At 54.0% G+C, this 27,262-nt stretch overlaps 1 protein-coding gene across 5 annotated transcripts in view; it reads left to right on the forward strand.

The window, feature by feature from the left end:
• The window catches only part of SEZ6 (seizure related 6 homolog), a 48,300-nt gene that overhangs the window by 12,412 nt on the left and 8,626 nt on the right, over positions 1 to 27,262 (forward strand). For all 5 annotated transcript variants that reach the window (XM_086360008.1, XM_086360009.1, XM_086360007.1 and 2 more), the window contains exons 2-4: positions 8,682 to 9,317; positions 10,034 to 10,167; positions 22,967 to 23,162. In XM_086360008.1, the coding sequence (XP_086216134.1) occupies positions 8,682 to 9,317; positions 10,034 to 10,167; positions 22,967 to 23,162 (966 nt within the window). The remainder of the gene's footprint in view (positions 1 to 8,681; positions 9,318 to 10,033; positions 10,168 to 22,966; positions 23,163 to 27,262) is intronic.

The raw sequence follows: 27,262 nt of genomic DNA on the forward strand, positions 1-27,262 counted from the left end.
CAGCCTCAGTCTCTTCACATGTAAAGTGTAAAATATTGATTCCAGGAATAAAAGGCACTGCTCTGGGCAGAAGACAGCTCCCTAGGAAGTCCTGCCTAACCCATGGAGGGTGCTCAGTGTGAGGCCCTCCCCTGGGCTCAAGGTCAGGCAACTACTCTGGGGCTGCCCCAGGAGCCCTGGGGTGGTGGCCAGGCCAGGCTCCCTGCCCGCATGTGTCTGGCTGGGCAGGGAGGTAGGGGCAGGTCGGCCAGCACAGCAGGCATTGTTTCATAGAATGCCACACACCCTGAGCCCATCCAGGGCCAAGCATTCCTGGCTGCCCTCCATCCATGAAGACCTCCTACAGTGGCTCTGCCCGAGCTCCCCAAATTGCCCACTGAACACCCCACTTCTCAGAACACCAGTGCTCGGACAAGGTTGGGAAGCAGACATCATGGGTTGATGGACTGAATGGCTGACAGGCCCCTCTCTTGAGGCCTTTATGAAAAACATAAGGGAGTCCCAGGACTCCTTGTCACCTCTTCCTGCCTGGCCCCAGGCCCAAAGAGAGGGGTAGACACTGCCAGCCCATCTTAATCTTCTCTGGAATGCCATTCCCCCACCCCCACACTGGCCAGGCTCTTCCCTTCTGAAAAGTGAATATGCTGGGGTCAAGAGGTCAGGTGATGGAGCGGCACTTTCCATCACGGTAGCTACTACATACATGTGGTGGTTTAAATTCATGAACATGAAATTGAATTTCAAATTTGGTGCCTCAGTCTCACTAGCCGCACTTCAAGGGCTCACTCGCCATGTGTGGCCACTGACTACCATGTCACACATGCAAATATAAAACATTTCCATCATCACAAAAAGTTCTATTAGCCAGCACTGCTCTAGGGCTGCAAGGCGTCTATGTTTGAATCCGACACCTCCAAACCGGTAACTTGACAATTGCCCTTCCCTGGGTCCCTGTTTCTTCATCTATGAAAGTTCATATCTCAGAGTAATTGTGGGAGGTTAAATGAGTTGATTCTGGTAAAGCACTTCTAATGGTGCTAGGCGTGTGATAAATTCTCAGTAAACAATGAAAATGTTACTCGTTCAGTCATGTCCAACTCTTTGTGACCCCGTGGACTGTGGCCCACCGGGCTTCTCTGTCCGTGGAATTCTCTAGGCAAGAATACTGGAGTGGGTAGCCGTTCCCTCCTCCAGGGGATCTTTCCAACCCAGGGACCGAACCCAGGTCTCCTGCATTGCAGGCAGATTCTTTACTGTCTGAGCCACCAGTAAACAGTGGCCTTCTGTATTTTTTATTCATGGAGCCCTTTGTGGGTCACTGGATCCTGGAAGGTGAGACTGGGCAGGGCCCTTAGATACCTTCTCTGTTTTACTGATGGGGAAATGGAGGCTTGGGTTGGGGGAGTGATTTCTGCAGAGGGATTAACCTCATAGGGGCAGGACCAGGACTGGCGGGCCGACCCCTGGCTGTTGCCTGCTACATCCACCCACACTCCCTGCATCTGGCAAGAAGACCCCAACCCTGGAGCTGATAAGGGCCAGGGCTACCCACCCACCCTAGTACAGTGGGGGTGGTAGCTGCTCCTGGCACACCTCCTGTCGCTGGAGGTATACCCTCAGATGGCAGATGGCCCCAGGAGTAGTGAAGCGTTCACTGTTCAGAACAGTTGGGCCAGATGCTCTTTGAGCCCCAACATCTTGAGTTCTAGCCCTGCCCCAGGTTTGCTGTGTGACCTGGGAAACCTCTCTGGATTCCGTTTCTTCCTGTGTGAATGAGGGTGGGCTGAGATGTTCACAGAGACTACAAGAGCTCAGATTCTGGGGACTGGCCACTTTCTTGCCTGGATCCCAGCCAAGAGGAGGTGCCCCATTCATCTCTGTGCTCCAGATTTGACCAAACTGCCACAAGTTGGCCAAGAGAAGGTAGTAAGAGGGTGCAATGGGGCAGTGGTCAATGGCAGAGGAAGGGAGGATAGTCTAAGTCTGGAGGCCCACCAGCTCGTGCCGGTAGAGACTCTTCATCAAGTGCCAGTTGGGGCTGTGCTGGGGCACTGCCAAGGGCTGACTGCCCATCTTCTCCCTTCAGGACACACCCACCCTCCCCTGCCCACCCCTACTGGCCAAGGGCCAAGTACTTTGGGGAGCAGGAAGCCTTCTGAGCGTGCAGACATGCAGAATCCTGAGCCCACCCTGCACTGTGCTTGGCCCCAGGGTCAGCAACTATGAGCAGAGATGAAGGAAGAGAGATGTGCCTTGTGCTGGATCCTTGGCCATGGGCACAAGCTGTACCCATGCTGAGGGTCCACCAAGAAGTGCCACCAGGAGATCAGAGGAGAGAACTGTTGTCACCCCATGGGCCAGGCAGGGGTGGCTCCCTGCTGCCCAGGAGGGACTGGAGCTGGGTATGGTAGGATGGGGAAAGTTTAAAGAAGACTGTTAGATAGTTGCTCAGTCAAGTCCAACTATTTACGACCCCATGGACTGTAGCCCACCAGGCTCCTCTGTCCATGGGATTCTCCAGGCAAGAATACTGGAGTGGGTAGCCATTCTCTTCTCCAGGGCATCTTCCCAACCCATGAATTGAACCTGGGTCTCCTGCATTGCAGGCAGATTCTGAGCCACCAGGGAAGCCCTTAAAGAGGCAAAGAAGTGAGCAAATGGGGCAGAAGGGGGAAGGCACCTGTTTTGGCAGAGTTCCCTTGGAGGGTTTCTCCTCCATTCAAACCACTGTCCACCCCCACAACGGCCCCTTCAGGACACCACCAGGACCTCCTTCCCATCACCCTAAGCTGCAGGGCTCTCAGCATGAGTGCCCCAGAATAGTGGCGGCCAGTAATGGGGAGATAGTGAAGAGGGACAGCTGAGGGCTGGTGGCAGCAGCAGACAAAGCTGAGTGATGGAGCTACTGAGCTCTGGGTCCTAGTCCCAGGCTTGCCACGCACTGGCTGTGAAACCTTAGACAGCTTACTTAACCATTCTGGGCTTCAAATGGCTCTATCTCTGGGGAGGATAGGTGATTACATGTGAAGGTGCTGAGTGCCTGGTTAGCACACGAGCACGAGGAACGACAGCTGTCTGGCTCCAAAGAACAGGAGGCAGAAAGTATCCATTCTGGTTCTACCATAGCTTTTGGGTGATCTTGGAGAAGCCACACCCCAGCTCTAGACCTCAGTTTCCCCATCTGTTCCATTGGGTTTATATTGCCTTTCCTGTTAATACAAGAAGTCAACAGCAGAAAACCTACCTCAGACACAGGAATACTGTGGGGTGAGTATGTCAGTAGTGGCACAGGGACTCAGGCCTCAGGGGCCCTCTGTGACCCTGCCAGCCTCTAGCTGGGGGCCCTCAGTTCAGGAGGCAGGCCTGGACCCAGTGAAACTGTCACTGTGGACACCAGGCTCTGGCTCTGGGGGGCCCCAAGTGCTCTTACTCCGGGGGCCTCTCTTCCTGCCCTCGGGCTCTAGGATAATGGGGGTCTGCAGGGGCCAGGCCCTCACTAATCCCCTATTAAACCTTGAAAGGGGCCAGGGAACCTCCAGAATAAACTCATTAGCTTTTATGGGATAATAAATGGATCCCATTAAATTCTCATTCTCCCTATGCTGGGCCCGCTTAACCTCCAGAGCCCCAAGGGGCAGGCTCCCTGCCCACTGTAACCCCTAGACTTCCCCTGTACCCACCAGCAGGCATGCTCCCCACAGCCAAAAGCTGGTGCTGCCACAAGTGGGGATCAAGCCTGACCTGTCTGAGGACTCTGGGGCCCCCCTCCATGTGCCGGCCTCTGAGACCAGCAAGCCCCTCCTGCCCTGGCAGAGGATGAGGGGCAGGGCAGCAGAGGAGCCTGTCTCTAATTGGCCGTCCCCAAACCAGGAGGACCCCACTCCACAGATGAAGAAGCAAATGCCCAGCTCAAGTCACACAGCTAGTGAGAGATAGATGGGGGATTGGAACCTGAGGTTTTTCTGTCTGGAGCAGAGAGATCTGCAGAAACAGTAGCCCTAAGCAGGCAGCCCACCTGGGCCTGGTGCAGCAGCTGCCCCAGGTCTACACTGCATGAAGACCACCACCCTGGACTTCTCTGGTGGTGCAGTGGTTATGACTCTGCACTTCCACTGCATGGGGAGGGTTCCACCCCTGGTGGGGGAACCTGCCTGCTGCCTGGGGCGGCCAAAAGAAAAGACTACCACCCTCCCCCATTGCCTCCATACAAACCAGTTCAAGCTCCTCAGCCCACCCATGCTGTGACCCCTGGCAACATCCTGGGCCTCACTGAGCCTCAGTTTCCCCATCTGTCAGACAGGGACAAAACACTACCCCTGGAAGCTATGAAGAAGAGTCCCCAGTCCTTATGGGCTTCCCAAATCAGAGGTGAGCACCCCGCCCCATTTGGATCCCAGTCTGTGGGGGTGGAGGATGCTTCACCCGCCGCCCCAACTCCACCTTCAACTCGCTGGATCCAGGGAAGGAAGGGGGCGGGGCCGGTGGCTATCCCTGGGAGGACCCGGCTGGAGCCCAGAGGAGGGGGCTTCCGATCCCGAGAAGGGCCACAGCGGGGCGGCGAGGGCCGGGAGGCGGAGCGGGAGAGAATCCACCGGGGAGGCATCCTGAATGGCTCATTAGTGCCGATGAAAGCCTTTTTTCATTTCGTCTAAATACTTTAAACAGGGCTCCCTCCGATGTCTATTTGCATAGCTTAAGAGCTAATGTGGGGGGAGGGCCCAGGCGGCGGTGGCGGCGGGGCCACACCGGGGCTGGGGGCTGCCGGGAAGCTCCGGGCCTCCGCCAGCCAGCGGGGGAGCTGGGAGCGGAGGAGGTGTTTCCCAGCCCCGGCCCTCGAGAGCGGGGGAGGGAGCGGCCGCCCAGGGAGTGCGTTCCTGTGTCCAGGCACCGGGTGGACCGGGCAGCCGGGGGATCCTGGGGGCTGTATGACTATGGGCCACTGTCCCCCAGCTCCATGCCGGCCTTGGAGGCGGCGGTCCTTTGCACCATGTGGTACAATATTATCCTCCTTTAACAGATGCCAACAACACTGACATCCTCGAGGTCACACACACTGCTATACAACAGGGAACATGGTCCCCCAGGAAGGAGAGGGTGGCCTCACCCGGGCCAGCCTCTCCCAATCCCAGAGGGCTGCCCCCCTCGGAGTGTGGCCTCACCTTCTGTATCCCCACCACCACCCTTCCCCCCAGAAACCCCTGCTACTTAGAACATTAAGATTCTCATAAAACCTCTCCAAAGCGCCCGTTTTACAGCTCAGGACACAGTGGTGACTGGCCTGGGCTCCCTTGACTTTTAAGTGGCAGAGCTGACATTTAAACCCCAGTGCCTGTGTGACACGGTGCCCCCTCCCTGTGAAGCAGTGTCCTTGGCCTCTGGTTTTGAGTTCCAGACTCATGCGCTTTGGGCACAGAATGGAACTCCCTGGGTCCCAGCCCAAAGGCCTTCTGGGAGCCCAGCTCGGCTCAGACTCAGCTTAGGTCCCAGGTGCCAGAAACTGGCCCCAGCTCCGCTTCCAACCTGCATCAGACCGTGGATGGGTCCAGTCCTTTCTCTGGGCCTTAGCTTCCTGTACTGGCTAGAGGGCTCTCTGCTGGGGAACACCAGTCCCCTCCTCCTGTGAGGCAGACTGGTGTCCTGCAAAGACTAGGGCTTTTGAACCAGATCAAGGTAGGTTCAGATCCCAGCTCCACCGCTGTGCCCCAGGCAGGTCGTCACCTTACTTCTCTAGGCTTCCAGTTCTTTTCCAGTAATGTGGGAATAAAAGTCTCACCTCACAGACTTGTAGTGTCACATAATCCAAGATCTGGGGATGGCCTGACTCAGTGTCTGGTACACATTAAGGTATCTGAAGAGACTGGGCATTTGGCCCCCGACACCTGGTAACCCACTCCAGTATTCTTGCCGGGAAAATCCCATGGCCAGAGGAGCCGCAGTCCATGGGGTCGCAAAGAGTCACACATGACTGAGCAGTTAACACACACCTCCTGTGTATCACACCCTCTTTGTTGGCCTCTATACCTTTGATCTCAGTCAGCCCAGGCAGAGAGAACCCCAGGAACCTGGTGAGGGAGGTCACAGGGCCATAGGCTTCCATCAGAATCACCAGAGTGTCTGGAGACGCCCTCTCCGTAGAAATGGCTTGTCTCCCACAGATTATCCTACCCTCTCTGACAGTGGGGAGCACCCTCAGGGACCAAGCGGCAGCTGATTGTGGAATCAATTTGCTCGTTTGATATGCTATCTCCATCCCATTTAACCAAGTGCTCAGTCCCCCCAGATAACACAATCAGTGCAATCGACAGTGACGGGAGGTGCCCATTAGCTCTGCTCCATTGCCGAGCACCCACCTGGCAGTCGGCGGGAGGAGCCGTGCCACTCTGGTCCCTTCCTGAGACAGAGGCATTCCCTCTCCCAGTGAAGACTCCTGCAGGTGCCTGCCCTGGGACAGTCATCTCTTCTTGGGCCACCCTGGAAAGAGACACCAGAACCCTAAGGCTCCAGTCTGTGTGATTGATGAGAAAGGCTCTTCTTCCTTGTGACATGCTAAGATTAGTCTCAGGTCACCTGGCAAAGACAGTGTGACATCTGAGGGCTGGGCAGAGAGCAGTCCTGTCCTGGCAGGTTACAGGCACTCCCTGGACCCTCCACCACGGACTCAGAAGAAAGACACAGGACACTGGCGGACCATCTGCTCCAGGGGGTGTGGGCCTGGCTGTGTATCTAGTTTGGGCACCGCGTTGTCAGTGTCTGGTACAGAATGCCAAGGCACAGATGGGCTGTTTTAGTGAGCGTCCTGAGAAATAGGGGTTGGTCCTGCTTTCTCAAGGCTTTGGGCCCCCGGACCCCTCTGACCCAGAGCAGCAGAGGGCCCTCTGACCTGCAGCCACCTCCCCCACCCCAGTTTCCTCCCTCCTCCCAAATGTCTAACACATCAGAGCTGCCATGGTCTCCCGAACAGAATGTAGGCCATCTGCTGCATCCTCGTGCCTGCCAATCCACGGGGTGGGTGTGGAATGACAGCCCCACCATCGGATGTGCAGAGGAACCAACCTTCTCCTTGCCGACTGTTATCTCACCCTGGCTGTGTTTCCCTTTGAGTCCTCATGCAGCCATTTTGAGAGTTGTTCAAATCAGAATATCTTCCCAGCCTTCTCGAAACTGGCAAAATTCTATGTGAAATGTATCTGGAGCCAACATCCATTGACCTTTTTTCTGACAGTCCAGGATCTGGGGAGCCTGGTGGGCCAACGTAGAATATGCAGCATCTCTCCAGCTATGATGTGGTTAAATAAGTCAATACAATCAATAGCATAACAACCTCAGACCAGGAACAACAAACATGTTTCTTCTTCCATAGCCTATCTAATCAATTGGTAGTGGCTGCCTGCATAACTGTGTTGAGAAGGATTCTGAAGTCCCATGTGGCCTCAGCAAGAAATAATCAACATTGGTTAACAATGTCTGCCATGGATTGGGGCTGACATGCAGATGACCCTACTTTAGACCCCTACCCTAGATGGATCCTGGCTTGTGTCAAAAAAAAAGATAAAGAGAATTCAGAAAGACATAGCAAATGGGAAAGGGAAGCAATATTGTCTCAGTTAATCCTAGAAAAGAAACCCCATTTTACAGATGAGAAAAATAAGGTTCAGAGAGTTTATTTGCCCAAAGTCACACAGTCCCGTGGTGACAAATTTGAAGTTATATCTGCCTCACTCCAGAGTTTCGCTTCTCTTACTCTATTCATATTACTGTTCTTAGTGGACAAAAAAGATCGAGAGAGACAAAAGGAATGATTTTATGGAAAGTGAGAGAAATCAGGTGTAATGGGACCCTAACAAAAAAGTCATCATGAATCCATGAAGGAGTCTAAAATAAAATCCCAAATATGTGAAGTACTTCCTGAGACTAATGACCAGCAATTTCACTGAGAATAGAAAGTGAGCTTGAATGCAAGGCCCTGTAATCTCAGGCAGAAAAGTCACTCTTGCTAAGGGTGTCATCTCTGACCTTCAGTTGACTGGTGGTTGACTTCGAACAAGTCATTTCCTTTCTTTGACCTTGTTTCCTCATCAAAAGCAGGCCTTTGAACTACATTAGGGATTGGAAATATTTGTTCAACATGTGTGTCTGAGGCGTCAGGCACGGCTACCTAGAGTGCTGTGTTAAGAAGGATTCTGAGGCCGAATCTGAGAACAACCAAGAAATAGTGCGATGACAGATTAGCCTTCCAGGTGGTGCTGCTGGTAAAGAATCCGCCTGCCAATGCAGCAGACCCAAGAGACCTGGGTTCGATCCCTGAGCTGGGAAGATCCCCTGGAGAAGGAAATGGCTACCCACTCCAGTATTCTTTCCTGGAAAATCCCATGGGACAGAGGAGCCTGGCAAGCCACAGTGCAGAATCAGACACAACTGAGCACTTGTCAGCAGCAGCAGATTAGTAATGGCCGCCTCTGGTGTTGGTGGGGGGAAGAGATCTCTCATGTGCCATCCTGGAAATGCGTGTTATCATCTCACTTTCAGCTCTCAAACTCTATAGCTCCATGATTCTCAGCCGTGAGGACACTCCCCAAGGCTCTCGGTCAAAAGAGAGATGGGTCTCCCACTGCCTGGCCTGGGTGTGCTGCTGCTCACTGTGGGGCAGGAGGAGAATCTCTGAGCATTTGTTATCATTTCAGGACTCTCCTTGGAGGCCCCCACGGAAGGGGAAGGGCAGGCCCCAGGCCTGGAAGAGATGGATGGAGAGTTGACAGCGGCCCCTACACCTGAGCAGCCAGAACCAGGCGTCCACTTCGTCACAACGGCCCCTACCCTGAAGCTGCTTAACCACCACCCCCTGCTGGAGGAATTCCTACAAGAGGGGCAGGAGAAGGACGAGCTGAGGCCTGACCCACCTACAGCGAGTCCCCTGCCCCGCCTGGCCAACCAGGACAGCCGCCCCGTCTTCACCAGCCCCACTCCAGTCATGGTGGCAGCACCTACTCAACCCCAGTCCAGGGAAGGACCCTGGAGCCTGGAGTCAGAGCCCCCTGCACTTCGCATCACAGTTGCCCTACCTCCCGGGCCCAGCATGGCAGTGCCCACCCCAGGCCCAGGGGAGAGGCCCAATACTACACCCCCTAGTGGAGCATGGACTCCAACTCCAGAGGGTCCTGGAGACATAGGCAGGCCCTGGGCTCCAGGGGCCATGTCCCAGACCACAGGGCTCGGGATGGAGGGGACCGTCGCCACCTCCACGGCTTCAGGGGACGATGAGGAGACCACCAGCACCAGTACCATCATTACCACCGCCGTCACCACAGTCCAGCCACCAGGTCAGTTACTTGCTGGCTCAGATCCCCATCTAGAGAGGGGGATGGGGAAGCTGGGGGCCCTCTGGATTCCTCTCTCTGTGTCTCTGTGCTGGCCTGCCTTGCCCTTTGGCAGCAAGGGCCAACCCACAGGGAGCATGTGGACTGGAACCAGACCCAGGTTCAAATCCTGACTGGAAGGATTTGAGGTTCAAACCCCAGACCTTGGGGCTTCCCAGGTGGCGCTAGTGGTAAAGAGCCCACCTGCCAGTGCAAGAGACGCAGGAGATGTGGGTTCGATCCCTGGGTCGGGAAGATCCCCTGGAGGAGGGCACAGCAACCCACTCCAGTATTCTTACCTGGAGAACCCCATGGACAGAGGAGCCTGATGGGCTACAGTCCTTAGGGTCGCAAAGAGTCGGACACAACTGAAGTGCCTTTGCATGCACACCAGACCTTAGGGATTTTATCTAACCTCCCTGAGCCTCTTCTGTAAAATGGCAATAAGAAGACCCACCTCACTGGGTCACTGTAAGAACCGAGATAAGATTGCACACAGTAGGTGCTCAAGAGAAGGTGGTACCCTGCTTTTCAACAGGGTAATAGAGCTCCCAAAGAGTGAGTGTCATCACATACCAGACATGCACACACACACACACACACACACACACACGGGGCAGCCATCGTTGGACCCAAATTGCCAGAGCTAAGTTTAGCTTATGTCTCCCCCTGCCTTCCAGGCCCTTGCAGCTGGAATTTCTCAGGCCCAGAGGGCTCTCTGGACTCCCCCACAGCCTCCAACTCACCCCCTGATGTCGGCTTGGACTGTTTCTACTACATCTCTGTCTACCCTGGCTACGGTGTGGAAATCAAGGTGAGTGACCTGGATCTGGCAGAGGAAAAACTGGGGTCAGTGTCTTATCTTTCCAGAAAGGTGCTGGTTACTGGAGGGAGGTGGGGATGTGCCAGGTCATCAGTGGGAGAAGGGGCCTAGGAGCAGGGTCGGGTGATGGGCCTAAACCGTGGTTGGATTCTGCCCTGTGCATCGGGAAGTGGAGAGCTCCTGTTCCCACTCAGCAGTGCCAAGGCTGGGAGGGGATGGCAGGAGGGGCAGGTGTGCCCCTCGTCTTCCCCCAGGGGTTTAATCAGGAGCTCAGGAGAGCCCGAGGAGGGGCTCTAGCCATGGATGGCAGAGGATTGGGTGAGTGTCTGAATCCAGGTGTCTGAGTCAAAGAGGACTCAGGGTAGCCTGGTTGGGCCTCTGAGAGCCCTGGAGCCTCACTTGCACGTTTATTCACTCACTCATTCCCTTCAGCAAATACCCTCTGAGCAGCCTGCTCTGCTGGCTCCTGGGATGCGAAGGTGGGAAAGACAGACGTGGCTGCACCATCCAAGGTGACCAGCTGCTGGGGGAGTCAGACCTAGCACCCAGCCCCCTGCCCCCTGCCTTCCTGCACCATCTCACCCTTCCCCTGGCATGAAGTGTTAGTCGCTCAGTCGTGTCCACCTCTTTGCAACCCCATGAACTGTAGCTGCTTCAGGCTCCTCTGTCCATGGGACCCTCCAGGCAAAAATACTGGAGTGGGTAGCCATGCCCTTCTCTAGGGGATCTTCCCGACCCAGGGATCAAACCCAGGCCTCTTGCATTGCAGGGGGATTCTTTACCGTTTGAGCCACCAGCTCTCTCTTAATCCCCAGACCTGAGCCTGTAGGTCCTCATGGCTGCTGCACAGGCTCCAAACCCAATTCTTCCTTTTTGTTGCTCTAAACCTGCTTGACACTCTACATCTATCCTTAGAGACTGGCCCCAACCAATCAGAAACCTAGAGCAGCACCCCCACGGTACATTGTAGACAGCATCCCTGGAACTGTGCAACCTTGGCCCTTCCCTCTCCCTGTTCCCTGAGTCCACCAACTCATCCCCGAGTTCTGTCACCATGACACTCTCCCAAACTCAGATCTGCCTACTGCTCCCTCTTATCCCAACCACCACGTGGTCCAGCCTCTGTCATCCCTCCCCTGATGATATAGTGGCTGCCTCACTGGTCACTCCACTCATGCTTGCCCCCTCCTACCATCCTCCACCCACACTGCAGTCATTTTTCTCAAGTGAAATCCATCCTACCTCCCACGTCTCCCCCAAGGGCCTCTGAATCAAGGCCAGTCCCTCTGGGCCCATCTCTAGCGTTTCCTCCCTTGTTCTCTACTCTTACTTTGCATTAAACAGCTTACAGCTAATGGAACAGACCAAGCGCACTTTCCTCACAAGCTCCTATTGCACCTGCTGGTCCCTTTGCCCAGAAGAGTCATCCTGCTATACCTTCCCTTAGGACTCTAATCTGGCCTCACTTTTTCTGGGAATTCTTTCCTGATCCCCAGAGCTGGGGGTATCTCCCATCATAGCTCATTGCTCTGTCTCCAATGGGTATGTTTATAGCTGTGCATCTCCCCAGCTAGACTGTGAGTTCCTTGAGGGGTGCCTTGAAATTCAGGGCCCAGACTGGCTTCTCCATGGTCTGATTGAATGAAATGGACCAATGAATGGAGGAGGGAAGGAATGAGGTGACATTTGATGTGACTCTGGAGACTGAATGGAGGTAGAGAGGAGAGGCATTCAGCCCAGTAGAGGGAATCAGGCAGGTGATGGAGGAGCCAGGGAAGGGGCAGAGAAGAGTCCGGGCGGGGAGCAGGGCAGCACTGCCTGTCTCCCCTTCCTGGCCTGTCCCCTACGCATCCCAGAGCCCTGGATCTGGGCTGAGAGCCAGCTCATCTGTCCTGGGACAGCACCCTCCCCTCTGGGGATGGCAGGTCCAGGTCTCTGAGCCAGACCCTGAGGAGGGGGCACCTTCTCCCACCCCTGGTGGGCCCCTCCCCTTCTTTCTGTAACTGTTTGCTCCTGTTCTGCCAAGCCCTGTGCCCCTCACTCCTGTCTGACTGGGAGGGTAATTAGGAACAGTCACCACCACCCCCCACCCCCAAGCCATTAGCTCTCAGTGCCGCTTAATTAAGGTAATTAATGTAACATCATCACCTAATGAGTGGTGGCACCGGCTGTGGCTCACCGGGTGAAAGGTGCCAGCTGCAGGTGTGGGGCAGGCGGTGGGGGGGGCAGATGCCAGGCTGGCTGCCCCCCTACAGGCCTGGGCTGGCTTTGCCTGCCCCCCAAGCCTACCACCCCCACTGATGCCCACTAGGCCAGGCTGGGCCACATCCTGGTACTCTCCACAGTGAGGTGAGATGCTGCAGGCTCTGCCTGCCCTGGCCCTGGCCCAGGCATCTGCCCCACCCTGGATACCCACCCCCTCACATAAGCCCTAGGAAGCCCCGTGTCTGTTGTCTGGTTCTGCCACATTTTTTTTTTCATCAGATGCAAAAGCTGTTACCAGGCAACCTTGAGAGGAAGACCTGCCACAGCCCTGGATGGCTGTTAAGACATGTAGCAGACAGATGCTGGCTGCGCCCTCTACTCCCCCACCACTGGGCAGAGTCCTTGGGGACCCTGTCAACTTGATGGCCTGAGACAGAGTCTGAGGCCATAGCAGGGAGGGCCAGGTGGGGAGGGACACAGAATCAGCCAGCGCTGAAGCAGGATTTAAGGTTCTTCCACGGCCAGTTCCGGCCACTTCGGCTCCTATCCAGGCCTCCTGGGAGCGCCACACAGACCACCTGGGACCTGAAGAATTACTGACACTGCAGACCATACCCAGTGGGTGTGTGAAAAACAGAGGCCATCATGGAAAGGGAATTGCCCAAGGTCACTCCGTTAATCATTAACTAATGCTTTTTGACGAATGAATTTGTTCCACAAATACAGATCGAGCAATTACTACATGCCAGGCTCTGTGCTGGGCGCTGGGGACACAGATATTCACAATTAGTGGGGGAGACAGAAATAAAAAATGATGACCACCATCAAAAAAAACTCACCACCACCACCAATGACCATAAAATGCAGGGTACTGTTGGGGATGGGAGTGGGGAGCACGGAGGACCGTAGGAGTTCTAGGATGGGGCACACTTCTTCAGCCAGCAGTCAGAGTAGGGGGGTTGGTCAGGGAAGGCTTCTGGGAGGTGACGATACCTACTTTGAAGGCTGAAGGATGAGAGGCCGGCAGCCAAGACTGGGCTTGGAAGGACAAGTAAGGCAGACTGGCCCTTGAAGCCTGGCCTGGCAGTTTTGGACAGGTGACTTTATTGCAGAGGAGCAGAAGGTGGGCTTCAGGGCTTCTCGATGGCACTCCTGCCAGAGGCTAGGTCAGCATAAAATGCTGTCCTGCTCAGAGCTGGATGTTGGGCCAAGCCATGCTGGGCATTGGCGGCAAGATGAGTGAGACTGTTGGCACGCCTAGGAGGCTGCCCACTGCTCCTTTAGGCTTGTGGCTTCTCCCTATCGTGGGTAAACCCCTGCCTACCCCTCCATGAGTCCACAGAGATGGCTCACACTAGGTGAAAGGGATGGAATCCTGGCAAGGGGGATGGGAGGAGCCATGGGAGGAGAGGAACATCTTAAAGACCCATAAATCACAGCCCTGCACTGGTCAGCCTGGCACCATGCTGAGCCCCTGCCATGTGCCCAGAGTCCTGGCTAAAGACTGGGGCCCTAGGCAAGACCCTTTCAATCCCCTTTTTGTGAGGAACAGTCTCAGAGTTCTAGAATCTCTAATGGCCCAGCTCCCCATGGCTTGGACCACCTCCTCTTAGGATGCTCCTTGTGCCCTCCGAAAGTGAGGATCTGAGCTGCCTGCAGGAAGAAGGCCAGGCAGGAAGAAGCTTGTCTGTTTCGACCAGGAGTTTGGCATGGGGCTAGGCTCTTTTTAGACAGATCCAGAGAAGCCCCTTCAGATGGGTGGGCTTGAGCTCTGTAGCCCATGAGGGTCCCATTTCCTCTCCAGGCAGCCAGTCTCCCCTGAGGGCTCCAGGCATTTCTGGGCCTGGCTCATGTCTCTCACTGTGCTTGGCATTCCAAGAGCCTTCCCACTGCCAGCCCCATCTTGGCTTGATGGCTGTCTGTACCATCTGGAGCCTGGGCACAGCTGCCCACCATCCCTGCCCTGGTGCCCCGAGTGGCCCCTTTGGAACACTGCTCTCCCAGGCCAGGCCAGCTGCCAATTTGATAAGCAGAACCCCCTATCCTCCCAGGCGAGGACCAGGCCTGATGCAGGCGTACATGGTGGGGCAGTGCGGTGAAATTCCTCAGCAACCTCTTCTTTCTTGGCTCCAGGAAGGCCTATGTGGGGGCAGGGGGGTCACAAGGGAGCAGCAGGTCTAGCCCCACGGATCTAGGCCCTTCTCCCCATCCCTAAAGCAGACCCTATGCCATCAGGGTTTGCAGACAAGCATCAGTTAAGACAAGGGCATAGAAGCTATAGGACCGGACTTCCAGTCCTGCCTTTGCAGCCCATCTCTCAGTCATGGGGCTAAGCCCCTGGCCTTCTCTAGGCCTCTGTCCCCTTCTGCGAAAGGAAGTTGAACCAGATGATGTAAAAGTGTCCTCCACGCCAGTCCCTCTGAGTATGGCTCCTTTTCTGGCTGAGAAACTCCCTCACAGGTCAGACTGGGCGGTGGCACCTCAGGCCCTTGACCCTGTTTCCTGCTTCCTAGCAGCTGGCTTCCTTGGTGGCTCAGACAGTAGAGTCCTCCTGCAATGCAGGAGACCCTGTTCAATCCTTGAATCAGGAAGATCCCCTGGAGAAGGAAATAGCCATCCATTCCAGTATTCTTGCCTGGAGAATTCCATGGAAGGAGGAGCCTGGCAGGCTACAGTCCTTGGGGTCTCAAGGAGTCAGACACGATTGAGCGACTTTCACTTTCAGAACCTGGGCCAGGGAGAGGGTGGTTCTCAGGTACCATGCCTCTCAGGCAGAGCCCTGGCACAGCTGAGGTGAGGTGGCCCACAGCCTGGATGGGGTCCGGGTCACTCCAAAAAAGGGGAAGGAGACTGCAGATGCTCTGCCCACTCTGTGCTGAGCCCGTATAGGTGGGATCTAACATAATCCTTACAATCCCAACTCACAGATGAAACTGGGACTCAGAGAGTTCATGTGACTTGCCCAAGGACCTATCAACTAGTCAGTGACGGAGCTGGGATTTGATCCCAAGATTCAAGAGCCCCTGTTCTTCCCCTGGCCCAGAAGATTGGCCTGTTCCAAGAGGGAGTTCAGCTGGGGACAAGTGAAAAGCTGCATCTGCCACCCCTTTCCTCAGCCTAGCCCTGCCTGTTCCTTTAGGACCCCCACTGGAACTCTCCCAGTCTGGGAGCAGAGGCCTGGGATACATATGCATGAAGGCACAGCACTGGCCCGGGAAGCAGGAGTCCTGGCCTGGAGTCCTGGCTTTGCCTCGGATTCACTGTGTGACTCAGAGGACCTCTCAACTTCTCTGATCACAGGATTCCTCTCTATAGAGTGGAGGTAACCACAACCTCCCTGCCTCCTTTATTGAGGTTCTGTGAGATCTGAGAAGATAATGGGTGTGAAAGAGCTTTGAAAACTGTAAAGGATCTCATAGGAAGAACTGTGATTCTACTACTGTTGGAGTGAGGGAGCACGTGGACACGAGGGAACGCATATGTGTGGACATGCGTGTGCCAGCTCATGTATTTTAGGGAGTAGTGTGCACACAGTGGGTGGCGCTAGTGGTAAAGAACCCACCTGCCAATGCAAGAGACAGAAGAGATGCGAATTCAATCCCTGAGTCAGGAAGATCCCCTGGAGGAGGGCATGGCAACCCACTCCAGTATTCTTGTCTGGAGAATCCCCATAGAGAGGAGCTTGGCGAGCTACAGTCCATAGAGTTGCGAACAGTGAGACACGACTGAAGTGATTTAGCACGCACATACGCACATGCATGCAGTGGGCTTATGTCAGAGTACACACATGGCTGTTGGTGACCAGGAGAGTGCAGTGGAGCAAGGGCTGTGGTCAGCCTCTGGGGGTGGGCCTCAAGTGCTGGGGGAGGGGCTTGCACATGAGTCATCCGTGAGCTCGTGGCCTGCCTCTGCAGGCTTATACTTAGGTGATAGTGTGCAAAGCCTTGTGGCACCATCCTGCCTGTGAGTCATACCATTAGAGTGTGTTCTGGAGACCGACTGGCAGCTTCCATGGGGACAGAGAGGCCAGGCAAGGCTGACAATCTGGGGTTGGCAGAGGGCAACCTAAATCCTCCCCATCTCCCATCCAGGAAGGAGTCAGGACAGAGTCAGCCCCGTCAAAGCAGCCCTATTTCCTTCCTTGAACTGACCACTGGTCTGTGGGAAGCCGGGCAGGGTTAGACAACCCAGGGTCCTGTGGGAATTGTCCTCGCCTCCTCCTGCCTCTGTCTTCCCTGGCCTGGTCCTCAGCTCCCCTCTTGTCACTGGCTAGGGGTGTGGGAAGACAGCCCTCATGAGCAGAGCTGACATTTCAATCTATCTCCTGAGCTCTTCATACGCCTGCAAATTACATCAAGACTTCATCACCCACCTTGTCTAACACCCAGCCCTGTCTGGCCCCTGTCAGGCCTGGCCCTCAAACAAGTGACAAATTACATCCAGCCACGGTGGCAGGCCTGCAAGTGGGTGCTTGAAACCCAAGGGGCCAGCGCTGCCTAGACAGCCACTGGGAGAACAGGGTGCCTTCTGGATAAGAGCTCTGAGTAATCAGGCCTACTCCATCCCATGCTCTCATGGCAACCCTACAACCAGGCCAGCTTTGAGGGGAGCATGCCTTCCCCAGATCAGAGAGGAACAGAAGTCTCAGCTCCCAGTTTCCCCAGCTTTACAGGCTTCTGAGAGCTTCCCAGGTGGCTCAGTGGTAAAGAATCCGCCTGCCAATGCAGGAGATACAGGTTCGATCCCTGGATCAGGAAGATCCCCTGGGGAAGGAAATGGCAACCCACTCCAGAATTCTTGCCTGGAGAATCCCATGGACAGAGGAGCCTGGCGGGCTACAGTCCACGGGTTTACAAAAGAGTCGGACTCCACTTATCAACTAAACTACAGGCTTCTGAGGGGGAAGACGGCTCAACACCTTTAAAAAAATCCCAGCCTGGCCAAAAACCACGTCCCTGCTAAACCGGCAGACCTGGGGCCTGGGAATAAAGATGTCTAGAAATCTGTCTGCAGGTGACACCCCCGTGAGGCTGGGAGGGAGGGAGCTGCCTTGGCCTCCAGCAAGGAAGGCTCTGTTACTTAACACCTGTTCGACCTTTCCAAAGCTCCTTAGCCTCTCCCAGCTTCTGTTTACTTAAGGGGATTTTACCACCTACCTTCCTGATAGAATTGTGGTGAGGATGAAATAATATCTGTAAATAGTCCAAGGTTTCACGCATGGTAGGTGCTCTGTGAATGGTAAGTATTGGTATTGCTGCCGCTGTTGCTGGCTAAACAGCAGGGTCGGGAACTGGAAGCTGGGGTCAAAAGGGTGTTTAGGGGAACTAGGAAAAATGCTAAATTCATGTGTATTTCTCTGCCTTTGCTTCCTTAGCAATTTCCCTGCGGTGATGTCATCCCTTCCTCCTCCTCTTCCTAGTACCGCCCCGCCCCCTGAAGCACTCTCAGACCCACCTGCTCCAGCCTCTCTCCCCCCGCAGCCTACAACCCCTCCACTCTCCCCTAGAGGATTCCTGCTGCATGCGTTCAGTCCCACTTAAGGCAGAATTATATGCTGCCTGGCATCTCTCGATAATTACAGATTCCACGTGTGTGAGTCTTGTTTGCCCAACTCGAGAATCACAGAATCTCCAAGTTTGAGGGGACCTCCTCCAGCCTCCGCCTGCTGCAGGAATTCCCTGAGGACTGTCCCTGGCAGATGGTCCAGCAGCCTCCACCCAAATGTGCCCTGAGCTGCTCTTGGAGGAGCAGCACTTCCAGCCCAGAATCTCTGCCTCGGGCCTTCTCCTCATCCCATAAGATCCCCCAGGTCTTTGCTCCCAGGCAGGGGGGTATGCAGGGCACCTCTGCTCTCAGCACCCACAGTCTGAGGGGCTCAGAGCCTAGCACAGCTCTGTCCTCGGACCTCGCTGTTCTCAGCAGCCTCTGGCAAGTGATATATGTCCAGTGACCAGCCCATTCACCCTTTCCATACATCTTTATTGCAACTGGCCAGTGAAGAGGACGTGTGCGTGCTAAGTCGCTTCAGTCGTGTCTGACTCTGTGCAACCCTATGGACTGTAGCCCTCCAGGCTCCTCTGCCCATGGGATTCTCCAGGCAAGAATAATGAAGTGGATTGCCATGCCCTCTTCCAGGGGATCTTCCCGACCCAGGGATTGAACCCATGACTCTAATGTGTCTGCATTGGCAGGTGGGATCTTTACCACTAGCTCCACCTGGGAAGCCCCAGTAAAGAGGACATTGTGACCCAAAATGCTACCTTTGGGCTTTAATAGATAGAGGACAGGTGGGGAGGGCCTGAAGTAAAGGAACTGACTTCAGAGGCAGAGGATGGTGGCCCTGAGACCTGAAAGAATGAGCAGCTTCAGCAGGAGAGGAAGAAGGGCAGGCATTTCCTGGGCAGGATCCTGGGCATGCAAATACCCAGAGGAGGGGAGTAAGCATGGCCTGTGGCCACAGTGAAGATAAGAGGCTGGCATAGCTGCCGAAATCAACAGTGAGCTGGGAAGTTTGGACCTTGTCTTGTGGACAATCTGAAATCACCAATAGCTTTGGGTAGAAGAGAGACATGATCCAATAAGGGACAGCCAGGGCCCAGGAGAAGAGTTGGGAATGGACAGGGTGAAGGTCAGATGGGAAACAATGGAGGGGTGGGGTCCTGGTGGGGGTAATCAGAGCCAAGATAGAGACAAAAGGATGGAGAGAGGGAGTCATCTGAAATATTTGGGAGATAAGATTAGGAGGGATTTGGTGACTCACTGGATGCTACTTAACTAGCCCAAGTGGATAATCCATGGAAGTCCTGCCTCAAAGCAACATACTAGGGACCTTGGAAAGGTCTGCCTGCAATGTGGGAGACTGAGTTCGATCCCTGCATCAGGAAGATCACCTGGAGAAGGGAATGGCAACCTGTTGCCTCTCTTGCCTGGAGAATTCCATGGACAGATGAGCCTGAGGGGCTACAGTCCATGGGGTTACAAAGAGTCGGACATGACTGAGCAACTAACACTTACACTTTCACTTTGGAAACTATGTTGATCAGTGCTTTGGAGTCACAGGGGAAATCTTGTTAAAAAGTGTGTGTGCATGTGCTGTCGTGTCTGACTCTTTACAACCCCATGGACTGTAGCCCACCAGACTCCTCTGTCCGTGGAATTTTCCAGCAAGAATACTGGAATGGGTTGCTATTTCCTATTCCAGGGGATCTTCCCAACCCAGAGATCAAACCTACGTCTCCTGCGTCTCCTGCATCGGCAGGCGGATTCTTTACCACTAGCACCACCTGAGAAGCCCCCTTGTTAAAATGCAACAGATGATTTAGTAGATCTTAGACGGCGTCTGCGGAGAAGGCAATGGCACCCCACTCCAGTACTCTTGCCTGGAAAATCCCATGGACGGAGGAGCCTGGTGGGCTCCAGTCCATGGGGCCACTAAGAGTCAGGCACAACTGAGTGACTTCACTTTCACTTTTCACTTTCATGCATTGGAGAAGGAAATGGCAATCCACTCCAGTATTCTTGCCTGGAGAATCCCAGGGACAGAGGAGCCTAGTGGGCTGCCATCTATGGGGTCACACAGAGTCGGATATGACTGAAGCGACTTAGCAGCAGCAGCAGCAGCAGCAGCAGACAGGGTCTGAGAGTCAGCTCCTGGGTGGTGCTGACGTTGCTGGCCCAGGGACCGAATTTTGAGTAGCAAAGATTCACACTAGGCCGTTTTATAGATGAAGAAACTAAAGCTCAAATAGTCGGCATATTTGTCCAAGATCACATGGCTAGAATTAGGTCCCAGACCTCTGGGCTCCTGACCCAATGCTTCTCTACCAGGCCACACACTCACCTGGACAGAAGCCACTCACCTAAGACTGGGACTCAATCCCATCTCAGTGCCGGGACTCAAACCCGTCTAAAACCCATGATCTTCCAACTGAGGTCACATGCCTGGTTTCAGAACTTAATGAAGAGCAGGTTCTTTGTGAATCACTGCAGGAGGAATTCAGCGAGAGTCAAAGTGATAGGCAAGAAGTAGGTTTATTAATATAGGATTTATTGTAAGAGAAGCAAGTGGGCAGGTGAGGGAACTCTGCCCCGAGGATTAAGTAGGCTACACTTTTATAGTCAAAGGAAAGTGAGGGAGGGAGAAAGACTGCCTTCTTTGAGAAGATGTCAGGCTTACATCACTAGTTGCTCCTTCATATCGGGCAGGAGAGTGTTTGATCCTATGAGGTCAAACTAGGATTATCATTGTTGTTGCTCAGTCACTCAGTGGTGTCTGACTATTTTCGACCCCATGAACTGCAGCACACCAGGGTTCCCTGTCCTTCACTCCCTCCCAGAGTTTGCTCAAACTCATGTCCATTGAGTCGATGATGCCATCCAATCATCTCATCTTCTGTCGCCCCCTTCTCCTCCTGCTGTCAATCTTTCCCAGCATCCAGGTCTTTTCCAATGAGTCAGCTCTTGGTGGACAAATTGTTGGAGCTTCAGCTTCAGCATCGGTCCTTCCAGTGAATATTCAGTGTTTATTTCCCTTAGGATTGACTGGTTTGATCTCCTTGCTCTCCAAGACACTCTCAAGAGTCTTCTCCAGCACCATAGTTCGAAAGCATCAATTCTTTGGATTATCATAGCAAGTAGCTCAGTTGGTTAAGAATCTGCCTGCAATGCAGGAGACCAGGGTTCGATCCCTGGGTCAGGGAAGATCCCCTGGAGAAAGAAATGGCAACCCACTCCAGTATTCTTGCTTGGAAAATCTCATGGACACAGGAGCCTGGTGGGCGGCAGTCCATGGGGTTGCAAAGAGTCAGGCACGACTGAGCAACTAACACTTACTTACTAACACTTATTCAAAACAGTAGAAGGTTGTTGTTGTTTTTTTTTTTCCTCTTTATCTAATGGCCTGGGGCATGTCTCATGCTTTTATTTATGGCTTTATGGTTAAGCAAGCCTGCTTCATTTCACAATGTTCCAATAGCTTTCTTGAGTGATCATTAACTTATACTGGTGTCCCAAAGTTTTCTAGGTTTCCCTTCTCTATCCATAGTCTCCTCCTGGGACTTCGATAGCTACCTGTTTAACTATCCTATTCTAATCCTATCACTACCATTTCTCCTCTGGGCAGACTCTGTTGCTGTCCAATCCTTGTTTGACTGAATGAAGGCATGGAGCCCAGAAGGATGCTCCAGGGATTGAAGGACTAAGGATTGGAGCGATGGCAGAGGGGCCTGTGACAGACAGGAAATGATCAGAAGGGAGGGGTGTGGTGTAAGACCAGGCTGAGCAGTCAGCAGGGGCCAAGTGGGGCAGGGACCCCAGGGCCACAGCAAAGAGCTCGGGCTAGATACTATGGTCTTTGTGGGCTCACTGGAAAGTCACAGAGGATTTAAATAAGAAAGCACCATGAGCAGCCACAGATCAGGGCGATTCACTGGCTGCAGTTCAGATAATATTGATGTAGAGGGAAGAGTGGGGTAAGCCCTGCAGGCAGAAAGGCTGGCAGGAGCCTGCTGCATTGGTCCAGGTGAGCAGTAACAGTGAGGACTGTGGGGAGGGGGCAGTGAACAGAGCTGGGGGCCAGTTGACAGGATGGAATGACTGACTGGATGTGGAATATGAGGCAGGAGGCAATATGCTAGTTTCTAACTTGGGCTTACAGATGGATAGTGAGGTCATTCCCTGAGCTAGGGGCCAGGAGAGCTGCTAGTTGAGGAAAGAGAAGAAGGTGGCTCAGTTTGAGGCAGACTGGGTGAGAGATGCCTGTGAGGGATCCAGCAGGGGATTTTCAGGGGAAACTGGGCTCATGGGTCTGATGTTTAAGACCCCACCTTGCTGGCCAGGCCCCTGGACACCACCTAGTTCAACCCACCCACTACATCCCCACTTTACAGATGAGAAAACTGAGCCTCAAGCAAGGAAGGGACAGGAAGCATATGGTGTAGTTGAAAAGTTTTGGAAAACAGAAGTGAAGTGACATGAAAGTCGTTCAGTCGTGTCCGACTCTTTGAGACCCTGAGGGCTATACAGTCCATGGAATTCTCCAGGCCAGAATATTGGAGTGGGTAGCCTTTCCCTTCTCCAGATGTGTTTACAAATCCCACTTCTACTAATCTCTGGGTGCGTGCATGTGTGTGCTCAGCTGTGTCTGACTCTTTGCAATCCCATGGACTGTGGCCTGTCAGGCTCCTCTGTCCATGGAATTCTCCAGGCAAGAATACGGGAGTGGGTTGCCATTCCCTTCTCCAGGAGGTTCCCAATCCAGGGATCAAACCTGTGTCCCCTGTGTCTCCTGCATTGGCAGGCAGATTCTTTACCATCGCACTACCTCAGAAGCCCTATAATCTCTCTGCGACCTTGAATAATATACTTACTATCTCTGAACTTCAGGTCCCATTCCACAGGGTTACTGGGGAGGTAAAATGAGCTCTTCCTGCACTGAAGAGCCTAGCTCCAGGCTGGGGGCTCCAATGCCCAGGGGGCACCGAGGACTGGCCATGCCTCGGGGCCTGCGGGAGCCTGAGGGCAGCAGGGCTCAATCAGTAAAAAGAAGCCTGACCCTTCTGCTTTGCTCTGTCTATCCCATGGGCAGGTCCAGAACATCAGCCTCCGAGAGGGGGAGACCGTGACCGTGGAGGGCCTCGGGGGGCCTGACCCACTGCCCCTGGCCAACCAGTCTTTCCTGCTGAGGGGCCAAGTCATCCGCAGCCCCACCCACCAGGCAGCCCTGAGGTTCCAGAGCCTCCCACCCCCTGCTGGGCCTGGCACCTTCCATTTCCACTACCAAGGTAGGCCTGGGGAGCTGAGGGCAGCACCAGTCCAGACTGGCTGCCCTACTGGGGGTCTCTGGTGCTGTTACAGCCTTGGGGGGAACACAGAGAGGCTAGTAACATACACTGGGGTGAGTATGGCCCATCTGACACCTCCAGGACATTCCCTCCTCCACCTACCACCCACCAGAGAACTCGTCCCGAAGGGGGACTGACACGGAATCAGGTAGCCCCAGGTGTGTCCATCACCCCTCATTTGTTCATTCAGTAAACTTTTCCTAGGCATCTGCTCCTTGCCAGGCCTGTGCTGGAGACTGGGAGTATTAAGATCCAGCGTAGTCCTTGCCCTCAAGGAATTCGGAATCTCCGCAGCAGGCAGACACTTAACAGGCAGTTAACAACAGAAGCCGGCTTCCCAAATGCAAGGGGGTCAAGGTCAAAGGGGCTTGACAGCTGACCATCTAGAGGTCCTTACCTACGACCCTCGCCTTCCTGAACTGTCTCACCCACCCTGGACCTGGCCCATGTCCCAGTCAGCTCAGAGTACCTCTGGAAATAGGAGAGTGGCATGACGTAATAGGAAAATCACAGACTCAAGAGAAGGGCAGATCCGCGTCTGAATCTCCTTCCCCCTGGCTATCAACCTTGTGCAAGTCATTTGACCTCTCTAACCCTCTGATCTCTTTCCCTCCATTGTAAAATGAGACCAAAACACCGAGTCCACAAAGCCATGGTGGACAGCTGCTTAGCACTCATTCATGAGAAAACCGGAGACTATATTAAAGAACTGGCAAGATGGGAAAGGGAGGAAAAGCAGCTCTGTCTGTCCCTCTCCCACCAGGATCCCTCCTGGCCCCTTCGTCCCCAGACAGTCTCCTTGATCCCTTGCACTGCTGTGACAAGGTAACCAGTTCAGACTGGGGAGTGCCAATGGGGACATAATTGATGAGAACAATTGCCTTGATCACCAGGAACCACTTCGCCACTCCTCTGGAGATGGGGATGCTTGGTCTTCCCCCTAAGAAGTACCCACACCTTCCTGGCCTCTCCACCTAAACTGGGGGAGCAGTCTGGTGTGGCGATAGGGAGCCTCGTGGTCATCAGGGGCTGGCCAGGGGCTTGTCAGAGACAAGGGACCAGCTTGCCTTGAGGCAGCGGTGACATCTCGGCAGCCCGGCCAGCCTCCCTAACGGCTCATCAATCCTCCCTACAGCAGGCATAATTTCACGCCACGGTAACCTTCTCGGTAGCTAGATTCCTTTGCACAAATCCTCGGACCTTCTCTCTGTTGGGCCAGACAAAGGTGGCTGAAATGTAGCGAGGTGGAGGCCTGGTGAGGGGTGCGGACCCCAAGGAGGGGCTGGGAAAGCTGGCCCAGTCCTGTGTCTTTCTCAGTTCCCAGAAGCCCTCCCTCCTCGGCCCAGTTTTTGTCAATGATCAGCTCTTTCCTTAATGAGTGTAATTCCCCTAATTATAGGCTGTAATTAGCCCTGATCCCAGAGATGGGAACAGGAGGAACGTGCACTCATACGCGCGTCTCCCCAGGCTGGAGAAAGAGGGTGCCAGAACAGGGGGTGAGGGGCCCCGGACCGACAGCCCTACCAGAGCTGTCCAAGAGAATGTTGGAGATCACGAGGCAGGGGTCTCATCTGCAGAACCAAATTCCAGCTCCCCTCCCACAGCCTCAGGCAGGGTGAGGAAGCAGAGGGCCTTGCCAGGCATCCCCCTCCTCCCTCCTGAATATTCCTGGCACCGGACTTGGCCCCAGAAACAGATGCCAGGGAGAAAATAGCTCAACAGATTGCAGTGATGCAGGCTCCCCGGGAACAGTCGTCATGGCAACATGAGGAAGCTCGTCCTGGGAAGCAGCACTTTATCCACCATGGAGTCTGGGGGCTTCATCGTCTGCCCCCAGCCTCCTGCTCTCACCTCACACCAGCCCCATTTCCTAATCTGTGAAGCTGGGGAGGGGGGTCTCCGTTCCAAGAGTTACAGGGAAGATGGAAATACAAGTTCTGAGTATGCCATCTGCCTCATGACCTAGACCGCCCTGGGTGTCATCCCCCCTCCATTCTGGGTAGAGTGTCCCATCCCACCCCAAGCTCAGGTTCCTCCCCAGATCGCTGTGAGTGGCCACCCTGCACCACCATCCAGGGCAGCCTTGCTTATTACTCCCAGGTTTCTCTGATTCTTGAGCCCACGTTTCTACTTCAACTGGGAAAGCAGGTGGGAAAGGGGAGATAGAAAGCAAGTGGGCTCCAGAGCCAGGAGCTTCAAATGCCCACTCTACCACTTACTGACTGTGTGATCAGGCCAAGTCCCTCCATCTCTCTGAACCTTAGTTTTTTCCTCACCTATTTTTTTTTTTCCATTGTGCTCCGCGGCATGTGGGGTCTTGGTTCCCCAACTATGGATCGAACCTGTGTCCCCTGCATTGGAAGCGCAAAGCCTTAACCGGTGGACCGCCATGGGAGTCCCATGAAGGCACTTTAGAAGCTGGAAGGTGCTCCCTTTCCCATGCAGATGTGAGGTGCTTTTATTAATCAAAATTACAAACAATAACAGCATCTGGTGCTGTTCTGTGCCAGGGCTTCTCTGGTGGCTCAGATAGTAAACAATCTGCCAGGAGTGAGGGAGACTCCGATTCTATCCCTGGGTCAGGAAGACCCCCTAGAGAAGGGAATGGCTACTTACTCCCATATTCTTCCCTGGAAAATCTCATGGACAGAGGCTATGATCCATGGGGTTGCAAAAAGTCAGACAACTAAGCGACTAACACTTTCACTTTCCCTGCCCAGAAGTATTAGTGAAGGTTCAAATATGTAAGGTTCAGACACTGCACAAATATCTTCTCATGTAACAACAGAATGCAGGGTGGGTAAACAAGGAAATTGAGGCACAGAGAAGTCAGGTAACTTGCCCAATGTGGCATAGCAAGGAGAGGATCCTGTATTCAAACCCAGGCAGTCTGACCTCAGAGCCCACCTCCTGAGCACTGCCCCCGTACAACTGACTGCCAATCATAAGCTACCACTCACTGGCCATTCTTCTAAGAACTCTGTGAGAGAGGGATAAGTAAGAATGATCTCCCCTTTTCACAGACGTAGTAACTAAGGCCAGGCCAGGTAAAAATCACAAAACTAGTAATGACTCAAAGGTAAAGAATCTGCCTACAATGCAGGAGACACAGGAGATGCGGTCTAGATCCCTGGGTCAGGAGGATCCCCTGGAGTAGGAAATGGCAACCCACTCCAGTATTCTTGCCTGGAGAATCCCATGGAGCAAGGAGCCTGGCGGGCTACAGTCCATGGGGTTTTGCATAGAGTCAGATACGACTGAGCGACTAAGCACTGGCATTGACATTGTGTCTGGACCGTGGTCTGCCCAGAAGCAGCCCTTTCTTATATTCATACAAAGACACACAGGCTAGTCGAGTTCCTGCCTGGACCTCACTTCCCATCCTCCCAGTGCCATCAAGTGAGGGTGGGCCTCCTCCATCCCCAAGACCCAGGAGTGGTTTCTCAGTCTAGACGGTCCTCATCTCTCCCAGCACCCCAGGGTTTTCAGGCTCCATAGCCCAGACTCTTCACTCAGCCTTTCTCCTTGACCCCTCACCTTCTTCCCTACCTCTCAGCCCTGGTCCCCACTTTTAGCTAAGGCCCCAGCTTGGCACTGGATTGGGATTTGCTGGGTTGTTTAATAGGATTTGCTGCCACCATTCGGTCATATTTGGTATGACAATTTCAAAAGTTAAGTTTCCCAGGGCAACTTGTTCCTCCCACAACTTCCATGAAGTTGCATCCTGCTTCCCCATCCCGGACCCCTCCTGTTTTTCAAAGTCCACAGCCCTTGTCATCAAGGTTTTTAGCATTCCTCAGTGAATGCTGGGAAAGTTTTTACTGTTTGACTTTGGTGTTCCCTGCTGTAATTCATCTTTGTCCTTTGCAGAAAAAATAATAGCAATACTTCACATCAGTGTAGGCTTTTCACTCTTTCGAGGGACGGGGGAGCCTGGTGGGGTCGCATAGAGTCGGACACGACTGAAGCAACTTAGCAGCAGCAGCAGCAGCACATCTTTAAGTCATTCAGTACACACTTCTTGGTTCCAGGGATACCAA

Source organism: Bos grunniens, chromosome 19, assembly GCF_055505025.1.
Source record: "Bos grunniens cultivar Pamir isolate PY7600 chromosome 19, Bosgru_T2T1.0, whole genome shotgun sequence".
NCBI lineage: Eukaryota > Metazoa > Chordata > Mammalia > Artiodactyla > Bovidae > Bos > Bos grunniens.